The 17,245-nt window shown below is 37.1% G+C and overlaps 1 protein-coding gene across 3 annotated transcripts in view; it reads left to right on the top strand.

Moving 5' to 3' along the window:
• PH4alphaEFB (prolyl 4-hydroxylase subunit alpha-1) overlaps window positions 1-17,245 on the top strand; it is a 147,400-nt gene that overhangs the window by 63,239 nt on the left and 66,916 nt on the right. For all 3 annotated transcript variants that reach the window (XM_073961016.1, XM_073961015.1, XM_073961014.1), the window contains one exon: window positions 6,369-6,631. In XM_073961016.1, coding sequence (XP_073817117.1) covers window positions 6,429-6,631 — 203 coding nt within the window. In that variant the 5' untranslated portion in view covers window positions 6,369-6,428. The remainder of the gene's footprint in view (window positions 1-6,368; window positions 6,632-17,245) is intronic.

The raw sequence follows: 17,245 nt of genomic DNA, 5'->3' as shown, positions 1-17,245 counted from the left end.
GATCTATCCACGACAGTCTAGAAAGTCAGAGTAGGGAACTCCTCGAACAGCTGGACAGGCTTGTCCCGGATGAGCATAATGAGGACATACTCCCGGAGGAAATGCTACACAATTTAGCCCCGACTGATGATGAGATTGACACCACAGTGATTCCGGCTAAGTCTACTCAGGAAGATTGTTGTGGCACATGCCGACAATAAGCTTAAAAGGCAGACGGCAACTGAAACGATGTCCGATGCATCTGCATCTGCGATGTTTGCATCTGCACGAGAAGCATCTGATGCGAATCACTATAAACGTGCCGTAGGGCGAGATGCGAACATGCATTCGGCGGGGGATGTCCTCTTCATCAGGGGTAAGCTAAAATTCATTAGGAAGTTCGAGAGAACTTACCCACGTGAATTTCATCGCGAGCTCTAGGTGGAAAGGATCTTCCTCCCGAATAAAGTAGTAGAGCCGGCTAAGCCCACTGCCTCTGGCAAATGTGCACCCCAAACCAACGGGCACCTATAAGGGTGATCGACTCTGCCTCAAAGCCCGATTCTGCTTCGAAAAGCAAAGGTGAAGCGGTTGGAAATTCTGGTCTTAATAGGGAGATGGTAAAGTCAGCTAAGGAAACATTGTCTTCTGGTGGAACGAACAATGCCCCACAGCATAAATCTGTGAAGCGTGTTCGTTCTTCCGAGGGTCCAAAGCCTTCACGATGACTTCTCGGCTGGTTGAACCATCAACCTCGTATGCGGCAGCCGTTGAACGTACAACTAAGGGGAAGCAACTGAGTACGGAAAAGGCATCCACCTCATATGGAAAAGTTAACTTCAAGCCGCAAAAAGCCATACAATAGACCGGCCACAGTGACAAATGATGAAGACCTTCAAGTGGCAATCATCGACAGAGCTGACCCTAATGGGAGAATCAGCGACAGTCACTGGTTGCTATTTGAAATCGGTCTTCGGTCTGCCATAGTTTCTGGACCAGAAGATCAGGAGGATCGTCAGTTTGGCAGCGCCTTCTTGTGAAAGGGTTTCAAGGTGATTAACTGTCTGAACAGGAAATCACGAGATTTTCTCGTTCGGGCAGTTGATGGCTTTGGTGCACTGTGCGAAGGAGCTGATCTTGCGGCGCTCTCCTTATCTAATATTCCGTCCAGGAAAATTCTCTCAGCCTGGGTTCCCCCACCTACTGTGGACAAAGAGCTCTTGCTGAGGATGTTAAGATTGCAAAATCCCAACCTCACTGCATCGGGCTGGACTGTTATAAGTCTAGCACCCTGTAACGAGGACGGTGGGATGGTCGCAAGAGTGGCGGTTGACCCCCCTGGGGCGTTACATCTTAGAGAACGTGAGGGAAAACTGAATTTCGGTTCAGGATGGGTTCGGTTTCGACTGAGTCGACCCCACGAAATTCAGTAAGAGTAGGGAAGCGGTAAAGTCTGCGCATCTTGCAGATTAATCTGCATCACTGCAAAGCCGCCGCCGCTGAACTGCTCTTGTCCCTCACGACCAATGGTGACAAACAGTAAAACTATCTTAATTTACCCTCCATAATATGGGTGGATGGTATAAAAAGAATAAGTCAATCCTGTTGATAATATATTGATTTCATTTCTCTTTAAGAAATTCTTTATTTTGTATGCAAATTACTCACAAGAAAATGTTATTTGTCCTGTCACATACATATGTACTTATTAATTCAAACTAATTTCTCAGTAATCTGACAAATTTGTATTACAGTTACAAATTATTTATAGTTACATAGTTATTTTTTGTTCGTTCAATTTGTCCATATTTCATTGCCAACACTTAACTGTTGTATATTTTATGCATGTTGCGAGGATAAAACACAATGCCAATTAATCAAATTTATATTGCATTTTTGTATAAGAATGGTCTTTGTTTTTGCTATTGAAATAACGAACAGATTGTTTATTAATTATAACGGAGATTAAAAATAAATTTACATTTAAAGTGTCACTTACACACGCTATCGTTTGCATATAGTGAATAGTGCTGGTGGTGTTTTAAATAAATTTACTATTTACTGTAAACAAAATCATCAAATAAAAAACACTGTTTCCAGAAAAAAAAAAAAAACACCATAGGTGCGTTCTTATTTTAATTACTGTTCTTTTTCAGTTTGCCTTTTTTGGTATTGTCTGCACAAAAGAATATGGTGATAACATAAAAAACAATAGCTTATAAATATATTTGAATTTAAAATTCATTCGAATTACTGTTCTTTCATTTAACCTTTAATATGGCAATTCATATGTAAATCTTTAGTTATGTGTGCCCAGATGTTTCTGCGCTTTGTTGTTTTTATTTTGCAGGGCACATTAACTGAATATTTTGCCAGACACAAAAAGAAAACATTTTTTTTTCACATTTAAATCGGTGTTTTATGCAAAAAAAATAATCCGCTGGAATAAAAACAAAACCCATGCTATTCACTCACGTGTTGCACAATGCTCTTTAAAATGTTAAAATAACTATTTGTGTGTGCCCCTCTATTGTTTTGTTAATTTTATTGCAAAATAATCACTCTTTTATTTCGTTTGGCTTCAAATTTGCCGTGGGTTTTAAACGAAATTACAGCAGGTTTTAACTGTTGGTGTTTTGTTTTCTTTCATGTTGCCATCGTTTTAACATTTTAGAGACTCGCTAACAAAAGAATTGTAACTGTTATTTTTTCTACAATAACACGGAATCAAACGTTTGTTTTTTTTTTTTTTTGGTTTTCTTTTCTAAGTTCAGTGAACTTTTGCCAAAAACAAATCTATTTATCTGGATATTAGATCGTGTGTTTAGTTTTAGATTTCGAAGAATGATTGAAGTGTTCGATTAATAGCATTTCTATAGAATTATTTAGTAAATTATACATGTTATGGTATAAATTAGCAGTGATAGATTGTGTCTTTCTAAATAAAAAGACGCTCCCCTTTCGGATGAAAGGTGATATTTATCTAAGAGATTATATAATATATTCCAAATAATTTATTTATAATTCTTTTCAGACAATAATTTGCCTTTAGCAGTTTTCGTAGTGGGAATACATAAAATAATTTTTTTCCAAAATCAGAATATATTTAGAATCTTTTTTGTTTTTTCAAAATAGTCTGGCTTAATCCCATTGTTGTTGTTTTAATATTTTAAAACAACTATTTTATTAGTGGAAAAGATTTGGCATTGTTCGCCAAGGGGTAAGGCAGGGAATACTATAGTTTCGATCCACGCCACTGGATCTCATCAGTTCCCTTGTTTCTTGTTTGTGGATATTCTCCACCGAAGTTATTTTTCAATAACTTCTTCAACAAGAAACTTTTTATACCCAAACATCAATCGTCAGCTCGAAGTATAAAGGTAAGCAAAGAAAAAAGTTCAAAGAGAAGTTTTTCCTTGGCAACCTCATACAACTCCGACGAAGGTGTCTGCGAAACAATTCAAACCTCTTCCAAAATATTAAGAATCTATTGAAAGACATGGGCTTGATGTACATTCGATGCCCTATCCAGAAAAAAATATTCCGTGGACGAACCCCTCCCCATTATTTAGCGGGGGCCCCACAGTAATTTCCCTTTAGCAGCTTTCGTAGTGGAAATATATAAAATATTTTTTTTCCAAAATCTGAATATATTTAGAATCTATTGAAAGACATGGGCTTGATGGTCATTCGATGCCATATCCAGAAAAAATATTCCGTGGACGAACCCCTCCCCATTATTTAGTGGGGGCCCCAAAGTAATTACCCTTTGGCAGCTATCGTAGGGGGTATATAAAATAATTTTTTTCCAAAATCTGAATATATTTAGAATTTATTGAAAGACATGGGCTTGATGGACATTCGATGCCCTATCCAGAAAAAAATAATCCGTGGACGAACCCCTCCCCATTATTTAGCGGGGGCCCCAAAGTAATTACCCTTTGGCAGCTTTCGTAGTGGGAATATATAAAATACTTTTTTTCCAAAATCTGAATATATTTAGAATTTATTGAAAGACATGGACTTGATGGACGTTCGATGCCCTATCCAGAAAAAAATATTCCGTGGACGAACCCCTCCCCATTATTTAGTGGGTGCCCCACAATAATTTCCCTTTAGCAGCTTTCGTAGTGGGAATATATAAAATAATTTTTTTCCAAAATCTGAATATATTTAGAATCTATTGAAAGACATGGGCTTCATGGTTATTCGATGCCCTATCCAGAAAAAAAATATTCCGTGGACGAACCCCTACCCATTATTAAGTGGGGGGCCCCAAAGTAATTACCCTTTACCAGCTTTCGTAGTGGGTATATAAAATAATTTTTTTCCAATTTTTTTTGACACGTATATAATTATTTAAACGTTTAAACCAACCTCATTAATATAATAAAATTGTATGCTAATTAAATATTTACAGTTTCCTTTAATTCAGTTAAATATTGTTCAAATATTATAAAAATATTATTTTTTTTTCTTAATATTTTTGTTCGGCTTGAGGTCATCAAAAAATAAAAAAACAGCTTGTAGTTAGTTTTTTATTTTATCTATTAACTACAAGCTGTTTTTTATTTTTTGATGACCTCAAGCCGAACAAAAATATTAAGAAGAGTAAGTCCAAAGGTCAACTATGATACAAAATAAAAAAAAAAATATTAATTTTCATTCTTAAATTAAATTTTGTCATTAAATTTAAATTTGGCCCTAGAAGTGATCTGTACAGTACGCTGTAGTTGGTTCGTGTCTTTGCTAAATTTAAATTTTCCAATTTGAAATACAATTTATCTTCACACACATTGATATATCCGCCATATAAAGGTATCCGCCACATGAAGACATTTTTAGATACATTTTAATACCCTCACCCTTAGGTTAAAGAGGGTATTTACACTTTGATACGACCAAAAAATGTGCCTCATCGAAATAACGGTTTTGACACCAAATACAGTCGAAATCGTTTATAACGTCATATCGGTTATAACGACCATATCCAAAAGTCCCAAATCTCTTGAGCCCTTTATAGCCCTATCGCTTGTAACGACATATCGGTTATAGCGACGAATTTCGTCGGTCCCTTGACCGACGTTATAAGCGATTTCGACTGTATGTTTGAACGAAACTATTGTTTCAGACAATTTCGAGTCTCTCTGTCTGGCTGGTGCGAACAAAAACTCTTAAACGGATCCACCGATTCGAACCAAATTTTGAGCATCGCAATATTTTGTCCAAACATAGTTTAAGTTTGAAGATGGGCCATATCGGTCCACTCCTTCGGGTACCTCCCCCACAAAAGTTCAAAATTTTTCTGTAAAATGGTGTGAACGATAACTATCGAAGGGAGCAATTGATTTGGTCCAAACTTGGCACATCGTATTATTCCTTTCAGATATATATCGGGCTCGAATATGGACTACATCGGTCCACTCCTTCGGGTACCTCCCACAAAAAATTCGGATAAAGTGAAGTTTAAGAGCTCTTCTCGTATCTTTTTGAAAATTTTTTCATTGGGTTGTCCTTGCGGCTCCCTTTACTACGGTTCAATTTTTTTTTTTTGCGCAAGTCCATGTTTCCTGAGATATTGGCCTAAAAGCTCCAAAAAACCCTGACCGCACCAACCTAAATGGCAAATCCGCAAGATAATTCTCGCAGGGAGTTTCTAATTGGTGCAGTCTTTGCACATCGTATTATTCCATCCAGTCATGTATTGGGTTGGAATATAGACTATATCGATCCATGCCTTCGGGTACATCCCACACAGAATTCGGAAAAAGTTAAGTTTAAGAGCTCCTCTTGCATCGTTTCTATTATTTTTTTCAGTAGGTTGTTCTAGCTGCCTCTTTTATTTCCTGAGATAATTGCCTAAAAGCTCCAAAACCCTGCCGGCACATACTAAAGGGGCTATTATCTGGCTTCATATCTGCAAATTTTGTAATAATGGTTGTATAAATAGTAGTTATCAAAATCAACCGTTGTCGTCTAGCCATTCACATCCGACGTGCCTGATGAACTGAATTAAACCACCAGTGAAACGATCGTAGGTTGGGTCATATTAGCTATTGCGAATTTTAGCTGTTAGGAATTTATCTTAAACATCTCAAAACTGCTTCATTATTCGGTTTTGAATATGGTTTAGCTTCTAACAGAATTCGAATTGTTTAGTTCTAACCGAATTCGACTTTTTCAAGGCGCGATATCTTTGGAACCGTTGGTTAAAAAAATTAAAATATACTGAAACATGTTGCTGAGGAGCAGCATCAAATCCGCATCAACACTTTTTATAAAACTGTCCGATTTCAGACAAAAATCTGCATAAATAAATCAATCAAATTTGCTACTTTTTTCCTTTTAGACAACGTCGAATAATGTATTTCGTTAATTTTTATTTTCAGATAAAATCCTTGAATTTCTATAATTTTCTTCGAAAAGCTCCCGGACACAATACAACCAAAATGCTGCAACAACGAAGACAAATTTCCCTAATCCAACTGCTAATGGGGCTATATTTTGTGATATGTTCCATCCGACATTGTCGAAGTGAGGTCTATACGGCCCTGGCTGATATGGAGGAACTATTAGAGACTGAAACTGTATTAATAAGTAATTTAGAAGGTTTTATTAAAGTAGAACAAGAGAAGCTAGATTATTTAAAAACGTAAGTAGACACAATTTTTTTATTTTAAATACATATTTATATTATGTTTGTAACATAATAAACTCGATATGAAATTTGTGGTATATAACTTAGTACCCAATGAACTTATGAAACGTATTAAAAATATATTGAATATGTGATAAAACTTTTTTGATGTTCTTTATATCAAGAAACTATAAAACTAAGTATTTTTAATGGTGGCGCAAAATGAAAAAAGATTTTTTTGTATTGCTTCAGGTGGTTGGTTTAATCGTGAAACTTATGCAGTAAAATTTCACTGTTTACATCATTTCATTTGGTTGTTCTCAATTTTATATTTTTCAATATCAATCTGAAACTTGGTAGTCAGTTGGGCTTTCTGGCTAACCTTGTATTGCGTCATGTAATAGTCTTTATACACATAAGTACAAACACATACATACCTTTATATTCTACAACATTGATATCGTTTTCATTTCATGTTCGCAATAACGTATCAAATTCCTAATGGTATGCAATTATTGCTCGTCTTCCGATTGAGCAACAGCAAATACCTAATATATGTGCAACAATTGCATTGACATTCGCCAAAAATTTTTAATTAGGAAAATGTGTTTCTATTGCATTATTCCCATTTTTTCTGGGGAATGATAACACCCTTTTTTCGTTATGACAGCTGTGCTCATCATAGAAAACCGCAACAAAAACACACCACATACATATCTAAAGGACAAAAGGTGTTCAAATAGAAATGGATAACAAAATGGGACACCAACACCACCAGCCGTAGCACGTGTTCCAAAATTCACGTGTAATTGAACTAAATAATCTATAGACGTGAAGGTAATGCGTGGCGCATACAGGATGCGGCAGTCTATCTACCTGATGCTAGTCGTCGGTAGTGATAATTATCAGTTGTATTATGTAATATCCGTTGATAATTATCAAAGGAAAAGACATATGGCATGCGTTGCATTTGTATTTAAAAAATATATTCAGATAACCTGTAAGAAGACATATTTATAAAATTATTGGAAACTTATCCTTAAAACATAAGAGTGTGTCTGTGGATAATACCTTTCAAGATTTACAACTTTTGCCAAAATATATGTACCTCTATAAATCCGATAACAATTATAAAGAAATAAATATGGGACTTTCGATATACATACCCTGTCTGCTTTCATAGGCCCTGCCTCAAAGAAAGGGTCCTTTTATAGACCCTGTCTTAAAGAAAGGATGACTTTATAGACCCTGTCTAAAAGAAAGTGTGCTTTTATAGATCCTGTCTGAAGGAAAGGGTGATTTTATAGACCCCGTCTGAAAGAAAGTGTGCTTCTGAAAGAAAGGATGCTTGCCTGAATGAAATGTTGATTTTATAGACCCTTTCTGAAAGAAAGGGTTCTTCTATAGACCATTTCTAAAAGAAAGAGTGCTGTTACTGACCCTGTCTGAAAGAAAGGTTGCTTTTATAGACCTTGTTTGAAAGAAATGTTGCTTTTATAGACCCTGTCTGAAGGAAAGGTTGCTTTTATATTCCCTGTCTGAAAGAAAGGGTGCTTTTATATTCCCTGCCTGAAAGAAAGGGTACTTTTATAGACCCTGTCTGAAAGAAAGAGAGCTTTTATAGACCCCGTCTGAAAGAAAGGGTGATTTTATAGACCCCGTCTGAAAGAAAGCGTGATTTTATAGACCCCGTCTAAAAGAAAGGGTGATTTTATAGACCCCGTCTGAAAGAAAGTGTGCTTTACAGACCTTGTCTGAAAGAAAGGGTGCTTTTATAGACCCTGTCTGAAGAAAAGGGTACTTTTATAGACCCTATCTGAAGGAAAGGGTGGTTTTATAGACCTTGTTTGAAGGAAAGGGTGCTTTTATAGACCTTGTCTGAAGGAAAGTGTGCTTTTATAGACCCTGTCTGACGAAAAGGGGGCATTTATAGACCATATCTGAAAGAAGGGGTGGTTTTATAGACCCCGTCTGAAAGAAACGGTGCTTTTATAGACCCTGTCGGAAATAAAGGGTGCTTTTATAGACCCTGTCGGAAAGAAAGGGTGCTTTTATAGACCCTGTCGGAAAGAAAGGGTGCTTTTATAGACCCTGCCGGAAAGAAAGGGTGCTTTTATAGACCCTGTCGGAAAGAAAGGGTGCTTTTATAGACCCTGTCGGAAAGAAAGGGTGCTTTTATAGACCCTGTCGGAGAGAAAGGGTGCTTTTATAGACCCTGTCGGAAAGAAAGGTGCTTGTATAGACCCTGTCGGAAAGAAAGGGTGCTTTTATAGACCCTGTCGGAAAGAAAGTGTGTTTTTATAGACTCTGTCGGAAAGAAAGGGTGTTTTTATAGACCCTGTCGGAAAGGAAGGGTGCTTTTATAGACCCTGTCGGAAAGACAGAGTGCTTTTATAGACCCTGTCGGAAAGAAAGGGTGCTTTTATAGACCCTGTCGGAAAGAAAGGGTGCTTTTATAGACCCTGTCGGAAAGAAAGGGTGCTTTTATAGACCCTGTCTGAAAGAAAGGGTGCTTTTATAGACCCTGTCTGAAAGAAAGGGTGCTTTTATAGACCCTGTCTGAAAGAAAGGGTGCTTTTATAGACCCTGTCTGAAAGAAAGGGTGCTTTTATAGACCCTGTCTGAATGAAAGGGTGCTTTTATAGACCCTGTCTGAAAGAAAGGGTGCTTTTATAGACCCTGTCTGAAAGAAATGGTGCTTTTATAGACCCTGTCTGAAAGAAAGGGTGCTTTTATAGACCCTGTCTGAAAGAAAGGGTGCTTTTATAGACTCTGTCTGAAAGAAAGGGTGCTTTTATAGACCCTGTCTGAAAGAAAGAGTGCTTTTATAGACCCTGTCTGAAGGAAAGGGGATTTTAGAGACCCATTCCGAAAGAAAGGGTGTTTTTATAGACCCTGTCTGAAGGAAAGGGGATTTTAGAGACCCATTCTGAAAGAAAGGGTGCTTTTATAGACTCTGTCTGAAAGAAAGGGTGCTTTTATAGACCCTGTCTGAAAGAAAGAGTGCTTTTATAGAACCTGTCTGAAGGAAAGGGGATTTTAGAGACCCATTCCGAAAGAAAGGGTGTTTTTATAGACCCTGTCTGAAGGAAAGGGGATTTTAGAGACCCATTCTGAAAGAAAGGGTGTTTTTATAGACCCTGTCTGAAGGAAAGTGTGCTTTTAGAGACCCTTTATAAAAGAAAGGGTGCTTTTAGAGACCCTTTATAAAAGAAAGGGTGCTTTTAGAAACCCTTTATACAAGAAACGGTGCTTTTAGAAACCCTTTATAAAAGAAAGGGTGCTTTTAGAAACCCTTTCTGAAAGAAAGTGTGCTTTTATAGACCCTGTCTGAAAGAAAGGGTGCTTTTATAGACCCTGTCTGAAAGAAAGGGTGCTTTTATAGACCCTGTCTGAAAGAAAGGGTGCTTTTATAGACCCTGTCTGAAAGAAAGGGTGCTTTTATAGACCCTGTCTGAAAGAAAGGGTGCTTTTATAGACCCTGTCTGAAAGAAAGGGTGCTTTTATAGACCCTGTCTGAAAGAAAGGGTGCTTTTATAGACCCTGTCTGAAAGAAAGGGTGCTTTTATAGACCCTGTCTGAAAGAAAGGGTGCTTTAATGGACCCTTTCTTAAAGAAAGGGTGCTTTAATGGACCCTTTCTTAAAGAAAGGGTGCTTTAATGGACCCTTTCTTAAAGAAAGGGTGCTTTAATGGACCCTTTCTTAAAGAAATTGTGCTTTTATAGACCCTGTCTGAAAGAAAGGGTGCTTTTATAGACCCTGTCTGAAATAAAGGGTGCTTTTATAGACCCTGTCTGAAAGAAAGTGTGCTTTTATAGACCCTGTCTGAAAGAAAGGGTGCTTTTATAGACCCTGTCTGAATGAAAGAATGCTTTTATGGACCCCGCCTGAAAGAAAAGGGGATTTTAGAGACCCATTCTGAAAGAAAGGGTGTTTTTATAGACTCTGTCTGAAGGAAAGGTTGCTTTTAAGGACCCTTTATAAAAGAAAGGGTGCTTTTAGGGACCCTTTATAAAAGAAAGGGTGCTTTTAGAAAGGGTGCTTTTAGAAATCCTTGATAAAAAGGGCGCTTTTAGAAAGGGTGCTTTTAGAAACCCTTTCTAAAAGAAAGGGTGCTTTTAGAAACCCTTTCTAAAAGAAAGGGTGCTTTTATAGACCCTTTCTTAAAGAAAGGGTTCTTTTATAGACCCTTTCTTAAAGAAAGCTTTCTTTTATAGGCGCTTTCTTAAAGAAAGTTTGTTTTATAGACCCTGTCTGAAGAAAAGGGTGTTTTTATAGACCCTGTCTGAAAGAAAGTGTGCTTTTATGGATCCTGCCTGAAAGAAAGGGGGATTTTAGAGACCCATTCTGAAAGAAAGTGTGTTTTTATAGACATTGTCTGAAGGAAAGGGTGCTTTTAGAGACCCTTTCTGAAAGAAAGGGTGCTTTTAGAGACCCTTTCTGAAAGAAATGGTGCTTTTAGATATATAGATAATTGGTCCAAAGACACCAGGATAAAGCCTGTCAGTACCAGAATTTGATTAAAATATCATCGAGTCCTCGATGCAATGTTGGTTTGCATTTTCTAAGAATTTTTTTATTATCAACATTTAAGGCTCCTAATTACATGTTCCTACATCATATTTATGTCCTTTGAAAACCAACATAATTTTAAGATGACGAGACATTCTTAAACGTCATCATATACAACAAACATTTTACTATGCACAGACAACATCCAACAGGCCAAGTATACAAACCCAATTTTCCTTAATACGATTGTGGTTTGAATGTCAACAAATAAATTATTAATCATACGAATCATATATCAAAGGATAATGTGATGTGGGGGCATTGACTGCTGTGTGAGTGAAGTAATCCTCCGGCATATGTGTGTCAAATGTGGGCAAAATTCTTTGTTTTCATTTTAGTATTTTCAGCTTTAGGCACGACAAAGACAGGCGAAGGCAGCTTAACAATAAAACGACATTTCATATGTTACTATCCAAATGTAAAAAAAGAAAGCGTACCAATGCCACTCATGGCTGATTCATCTTCTTTCCGTTCTTTGCACCTTTCCTGTTGGATTTAGTACTCAGGGTCCAGGTATTCTTCAACAGTTCTAGGACACCAAGCATATGAATGACAAGCCAACACACAAACAGGGCAAACTGCCACAACAATTAATACAATTAAATGAAACAAATGTTGTTGGCCCGTATGATGGCGCTGAAGGCTGATTGTATGATTTAGACGATGATGATGCCGGTTTTGTTATTGTTGTTCTTTGCATGGATGCCAATACAAATTTGCAGGCATGTGGCACGAGCCATATCGTACATTATAACCATTACCCTACACCACCACCACCACACATAAAAACTGCAGACAATATCAGCAGCAGAGCATCATCACCAGGCAAGGACCGCCAACATTTGTTTTCAGGAAGAGACATCATAAAAAGGAAACAAATGTAGGCTGTTCCACATACTTGAAAAACCTGAGTGTCTATTTTATGGAGAGAAGAAGAGCAAAATGAGGGAGAGTATGCAAGAGAGAAAAATATATTTTAGGAATACAATAGCTTTGTTTTCTAAAACAGCTGACAGCTGTTAGTTGAATCCTGTCAATTGTGTCTTGGTTCCTGTTGTTTGTGTCTGAAGGCTGCTGCACTTTAAAGGAGCAACAGCACTTCGAAGGCACAACACAATTCCAATAGCAGTTAAAAATAAAAATAATTTAAATGCTTTATTAAAGGATCCCGTGCTGCTGTTATGGCGGGAGGTATGGGAATAATGGGGATAAACATATTTTTGTTTTTTAATATAAATGTTTGCAGGAATTTGTGACCAAAACCGTACTGAAACACGGGAAATTAAAAATGACAATAAATTGGACATTTTCTGAGCCTTTTCCCCTGCACTATGTGAAACACTTAAAACTCAAAAAAAGGAAACCGTTAACAAATACAGAGTTTTATCTGCATACGCGAGTAACCATGATTTTGGACCATATAAACGCAACACCCACACTATTAGTCACTTACGTATGGGGGTTTCTGAGGGAAATCGGACACTTTTTCAAAAAGTGGTTTTTCATTTCCTTTATCTTTTGCTGTGGTGATGCTCCTCATCAGCAAAACATTTTAGTATATTTTCAAAATCAAAAAAAAAAATTAAGCAGTTTTTAAGATGTTTAAGATAAATTCCTAAACAAAACAAAAAGGCGCATGTTAATAGATTTATTTTTTATTTTTGGTAAAATAACAAATGTTTCGCACTAGTACAAACGAAAAATTGTAATGACAAATTTTAAAAAAATTAAGAAAAAATAGTAATCATTCGAATCCCACTACCAAATAGGACTTATAATTTTTGTAATTAATCGTAGTTTAATAATATAGTCATTATTAAAAATTGAGTTTAAATATTAAATCGCGAAAATTGCATCAAGGGCCACTGTGCAATTTTTTTTTCTATTTTTTATGAAATAGCTGATAATGCAACAAAAATACATTTATTGTTTTAAATTGGACTATTATTAAAGTAGTCATGAGTATTTCATTACATATAGTTTTTACAGAATTCGACTAATTCAAGGCGAGATATCTCTGGAACCGTTAGTAAAAAAATCGGAAAATGTACTAAAATGTTTTGCTGATGAACAGCATCATCACAGCAAAAAAAAAAAAAGGAAATCAAAAAAAACATTTTGAAAAAGTGTCCCATTTCACTCAGAAACCCCGGAAATTGTCGGCGAGAAGTTATTTATGCATTGCTTGCTTACTCGAAGGTAGCATTTATTGACCAGTATTTGACTTCTTCCAATCCCAAAACAGATGTCGTATGTTTTGTTAATCGCTCACTGGCTCAAAAATGTGCTTTAAAAAATATGTTTAATCATAATAATCCAAGCTATACAGTGCCTATAGCCACTGACTGTACGGTTACACTGGAGGTATTTAGAGCTTATATCATTAACTTAGAGATCTCGCCGTTTAATACCAGCCCTAGTATTATTATCCTACCATTTGGGAACATAGGACATTTAAAAGAAAATGTCATTCTACTCTATTATTACATATAAATTCAGCTTCTTGCACCGACATGTTTAAACTTTTTAGTTCAATAGAAACTGTTCTGCGCCACGTGTTTCTGGGCCGACCTGCGCGTCTGGTGCCTTGGAGTTCCATCTGGAGATGCTACCGAAATGTGTGGCCTATCCACTTCCATTTTCTTCTTGTGATCTGGCGTTTTATGGGTTCTTCATTACCTACCGGATCTAGTATAACGAGTGGTTTTATCCAAGGCTGAGGTAAGCTAAGTCGCAGCCAGGATCAGTTTAGGACCCACGAGCCTTAAGTTAAGGCACGAGTAGTAATAATTCAATTCTTCAGTTCTTGGTGCTTAAATTATCATCAAAATCTGGATATTTACGTGGTGTGGTATTAACTTGCGATGTAATGTAACTTGCATAGGTTGGTCATTCGTTTATGCTGTGTGGATTCTTGCTCTGGGTTAACAGGCAGTCGTCTTCGGGTTGACTTAGCGATTACACGTGAAGGTGGAATGTTGGTAAAGCTGTGGCAGTCAATTCGGCTTGGTGTAGTCGGGTTGATGATATTCTGCTGGTATAGTCGGGTGGAAGCGACTCGGCTATGAAGCTAAGTTAACGTTACTCGACATGGAGTGGTCGGGTTGATGATACTAGGCTTGGGAAATTAGATTGATGTGTATCAGTCGTCTCGTTGGGACCTTTCGGTTAACTCAGCCAGGAACGCGAATATTAAGCTTAAAGCGAATTGGAAGTGGGAAGTTGGACGAATAGAGCCACCTCAAGATCAGTACGCCTTCAGTGCGTAAGCAGGAACCGAAAAAATGTGCTATGTCATGAGGACTTTGCCGGTATTCTGGGCAGATGTCCTCAACGTAGGGAATTATCTGCAACTGATGTGCATCCGAAACGGAGTTATACTAGGGTTTAAGGGTTAAGTTGATCTTGGCAATGTTTTTTCGCTTTCTGTTATTGATGATTAGACAGCGGAATCCTATGCAAATGCATATATGGATAGGATGGTCGTAGAGAAAATCTGATTAGATAGAAACTCGTTTTATTACAAAATAAAGCGAATTAGGCCCTGAAATTTTTGCATATTTTGCATATCGTGCATAGTTTGACATATTTTTACATATTTGCATAAAAGGAGCATATGCAAAACCATATGCAAAAATATATTCAAGGATTTGTGGTCAAAATGGCTGAAATTTGGTATAAAGTCTTCGTTAGGTGTATGAAACTCTACGCCTGAAATTTGTCCGCATAGGTCCACGTCTTCATATAGCCCCTCCCGATTTCCGATATTTTGAAGGTTGTGGCCTCAACATCACACTGAATTGGCTGACATTTTATATGAAGTGTTCTTTGGGAGTAGAAAACTTTCCACCTGAAATTTGTCAGTCCACGTCTTCATATAGCCCCCATAGAACGGTACCTACCAATTTTAGGGATTTTAAAAGTTGTAGCGTGAATATCCCACCGAAATGACTTAAATTTTGTACTTAGTCTTCGCTGAGGATATAAAACTTTCCACCTGAAATTTGTCGGTTCATATAGCCCCCATAGAACGGTACCTCCCGATTTCCGATATTTTGAAGGTTGTGGCATCAACATCACACTTAAATGGCTGACATTCTTTATAAAGTCTTCGTTGGGAGTATAAAACTTTCCACCTGAAATTTCTCGATATAGGTCCAGGTCTTCTTATAGACCCCATAGGAGGGTACCTCCCGATTTTCGGTATTTTGAAGGTTGTGGCTTCAATATACCTCCGACAAGGCTGAAATTTGGTATTAAGTCTTCGTTGGCGGTATTAAACTATTCCCTTGAAATTTGTGGGTATAGGTCCTCGTCTACATATGGCCCCCATAGAATGGTACCTCCGAATCTCTCGTATTTTGAAGGTTGTGGCCTCAATATCCCTCCGAAATGGGTGAAATTTGGTATTATGTCTTCCTGGGGGTGTACAACTTTGCACTTGAAATTTCTGGGCATAGTTCGAGGTCTTCATATAGATCCCATAGAAGGGTACCTCCCGATTTCCGGTATTTTGAAGGTTGTGGACTCAATATCCCGCCGAAATGGCTGAAAGTTGGTATTAAGTCTTCCTTCGGGGTAAAAAACTTTCCACCTGAAATTTCTCGATTTAGGTTCAGGCCTTCATATAGCCCCCATAGAACGATACCTCCCGATTTTCGGTATTTTGATGGTTGTGGCTGTGCATATACATTTCTCTATATTATTGACGTCTGAAGAGAATTTTAAACAGAAAAATTGTACACACAAACATTTTGGTAGCTATTATTTAAATATTTTTTGCATAAGAAAATATGTAAAATGCATAATTTTGCATATGTCGTATGTTTCGATTGCAATTTAATCAGAAGCCAAAAATATGCCCAGCCCCAAAATTTGATCGGACCAAAAATAGGGGTTGCATAAAATTCCGCTGTCTATTGATTATGTATTTTGCTAAACACCCTGTTTGTGTTTTGTTCAGCTTCCTTGGGTGTAGTAGGTCATAAGACAAATCCAGAGTTTCCGTTCGCTCTGCTCCTGTCGTTGAGGGGGGTTGAGGTGTTTTAAGCTTTCCAGAAACCATCGTATAAGTGCTTTCTGTCACGGTTGGAATGAACAACTCTTCCAAAATTGTTGCTAATGGCGTTAAAAGTGAGGGATATTGGATATATATTTCATAAGTCATATTAGTTGGTCCGTTAGGGGTTTTAGAGCTTTTGTGCAATTATCATTGTTATCAGCATTATCTTGGTTTGATATTCCAGACGATTCGCGAATAACCCTTAAATTGCATTTTATCAAATATTTTTGAACATTTGCGCGTGGTTGCCAGAGGAAGTGAACCAATATAGTTCATCTCTGAGCTTGATATATCTAGGTTGTGAAGAAGTATTACAATGTAGAATGTGTGGATCGAATCGGTTACCTCTTCGAGGGTTATAGTCTTAACCAGCCAGATGGACGGACGAACATGGTTATATTGACTGCAAATTGGTTAGGTAAGGCATATTTATAGTCTATTATGTCTCATCTAGTCCTCAATTATATTTATTATCTGTGTCGTGTTAGCCCGCTGTTTTTAGACCTTCTTAATTATTTGATTCTACATCGCAATAAGATTTACCCATTGTCATTGACTCAAAATTTTCATACCTACCTCTTCAATAAAATCCAATTAATTTCCCTGATATGCTGGTATTTGTTTTTTTAGTTTTGAAGATCCTCTATAAATACCTTTTCATTAAAAGATGTCTATAATTTATATAAAAGATCGTAATCAAGAAATGTGGAATGTGCTGCAGTATTTCCATCACAACATTTGTTTAATTTCCAGTATTTTTTGGTGTTTCTTTCTTTGCCGACCACATCCGTTTGTTGTTGCTCTTACCAAAAGGACATTCATTGTGTGTTTACGAGTACATTTTCTTGTTTCTACTTTTGTTATGTCTCCAGGGTTTGTTTTATGCGGCCGTTAAGTTGTATCATTGAGCCTTCAACTGCTGCAGCAGCTCATCATTCGTTTTATACGAAAGTAGTTTAGTTGTATATCCTGTTTCCTTTTATTGTTAGAAAAT

This window comes from Musca autumnalis, unplaced genomic scaffold, assembly GCF_047663935.1.
Source record: "Musca autumnalis isolate F117 unplaced genomic scaffold, ASM4766393v1 scaffold_1, whole genome shotgun sequence".
NCBI lineage: Eukaryota > Metazoa > Arthropoda > Insecta > Diptera > Muscidae > Musca > Musca autumnalis.
This window is presented reverse-complemented; position numbering and strand designations above follow the sequence as displayed.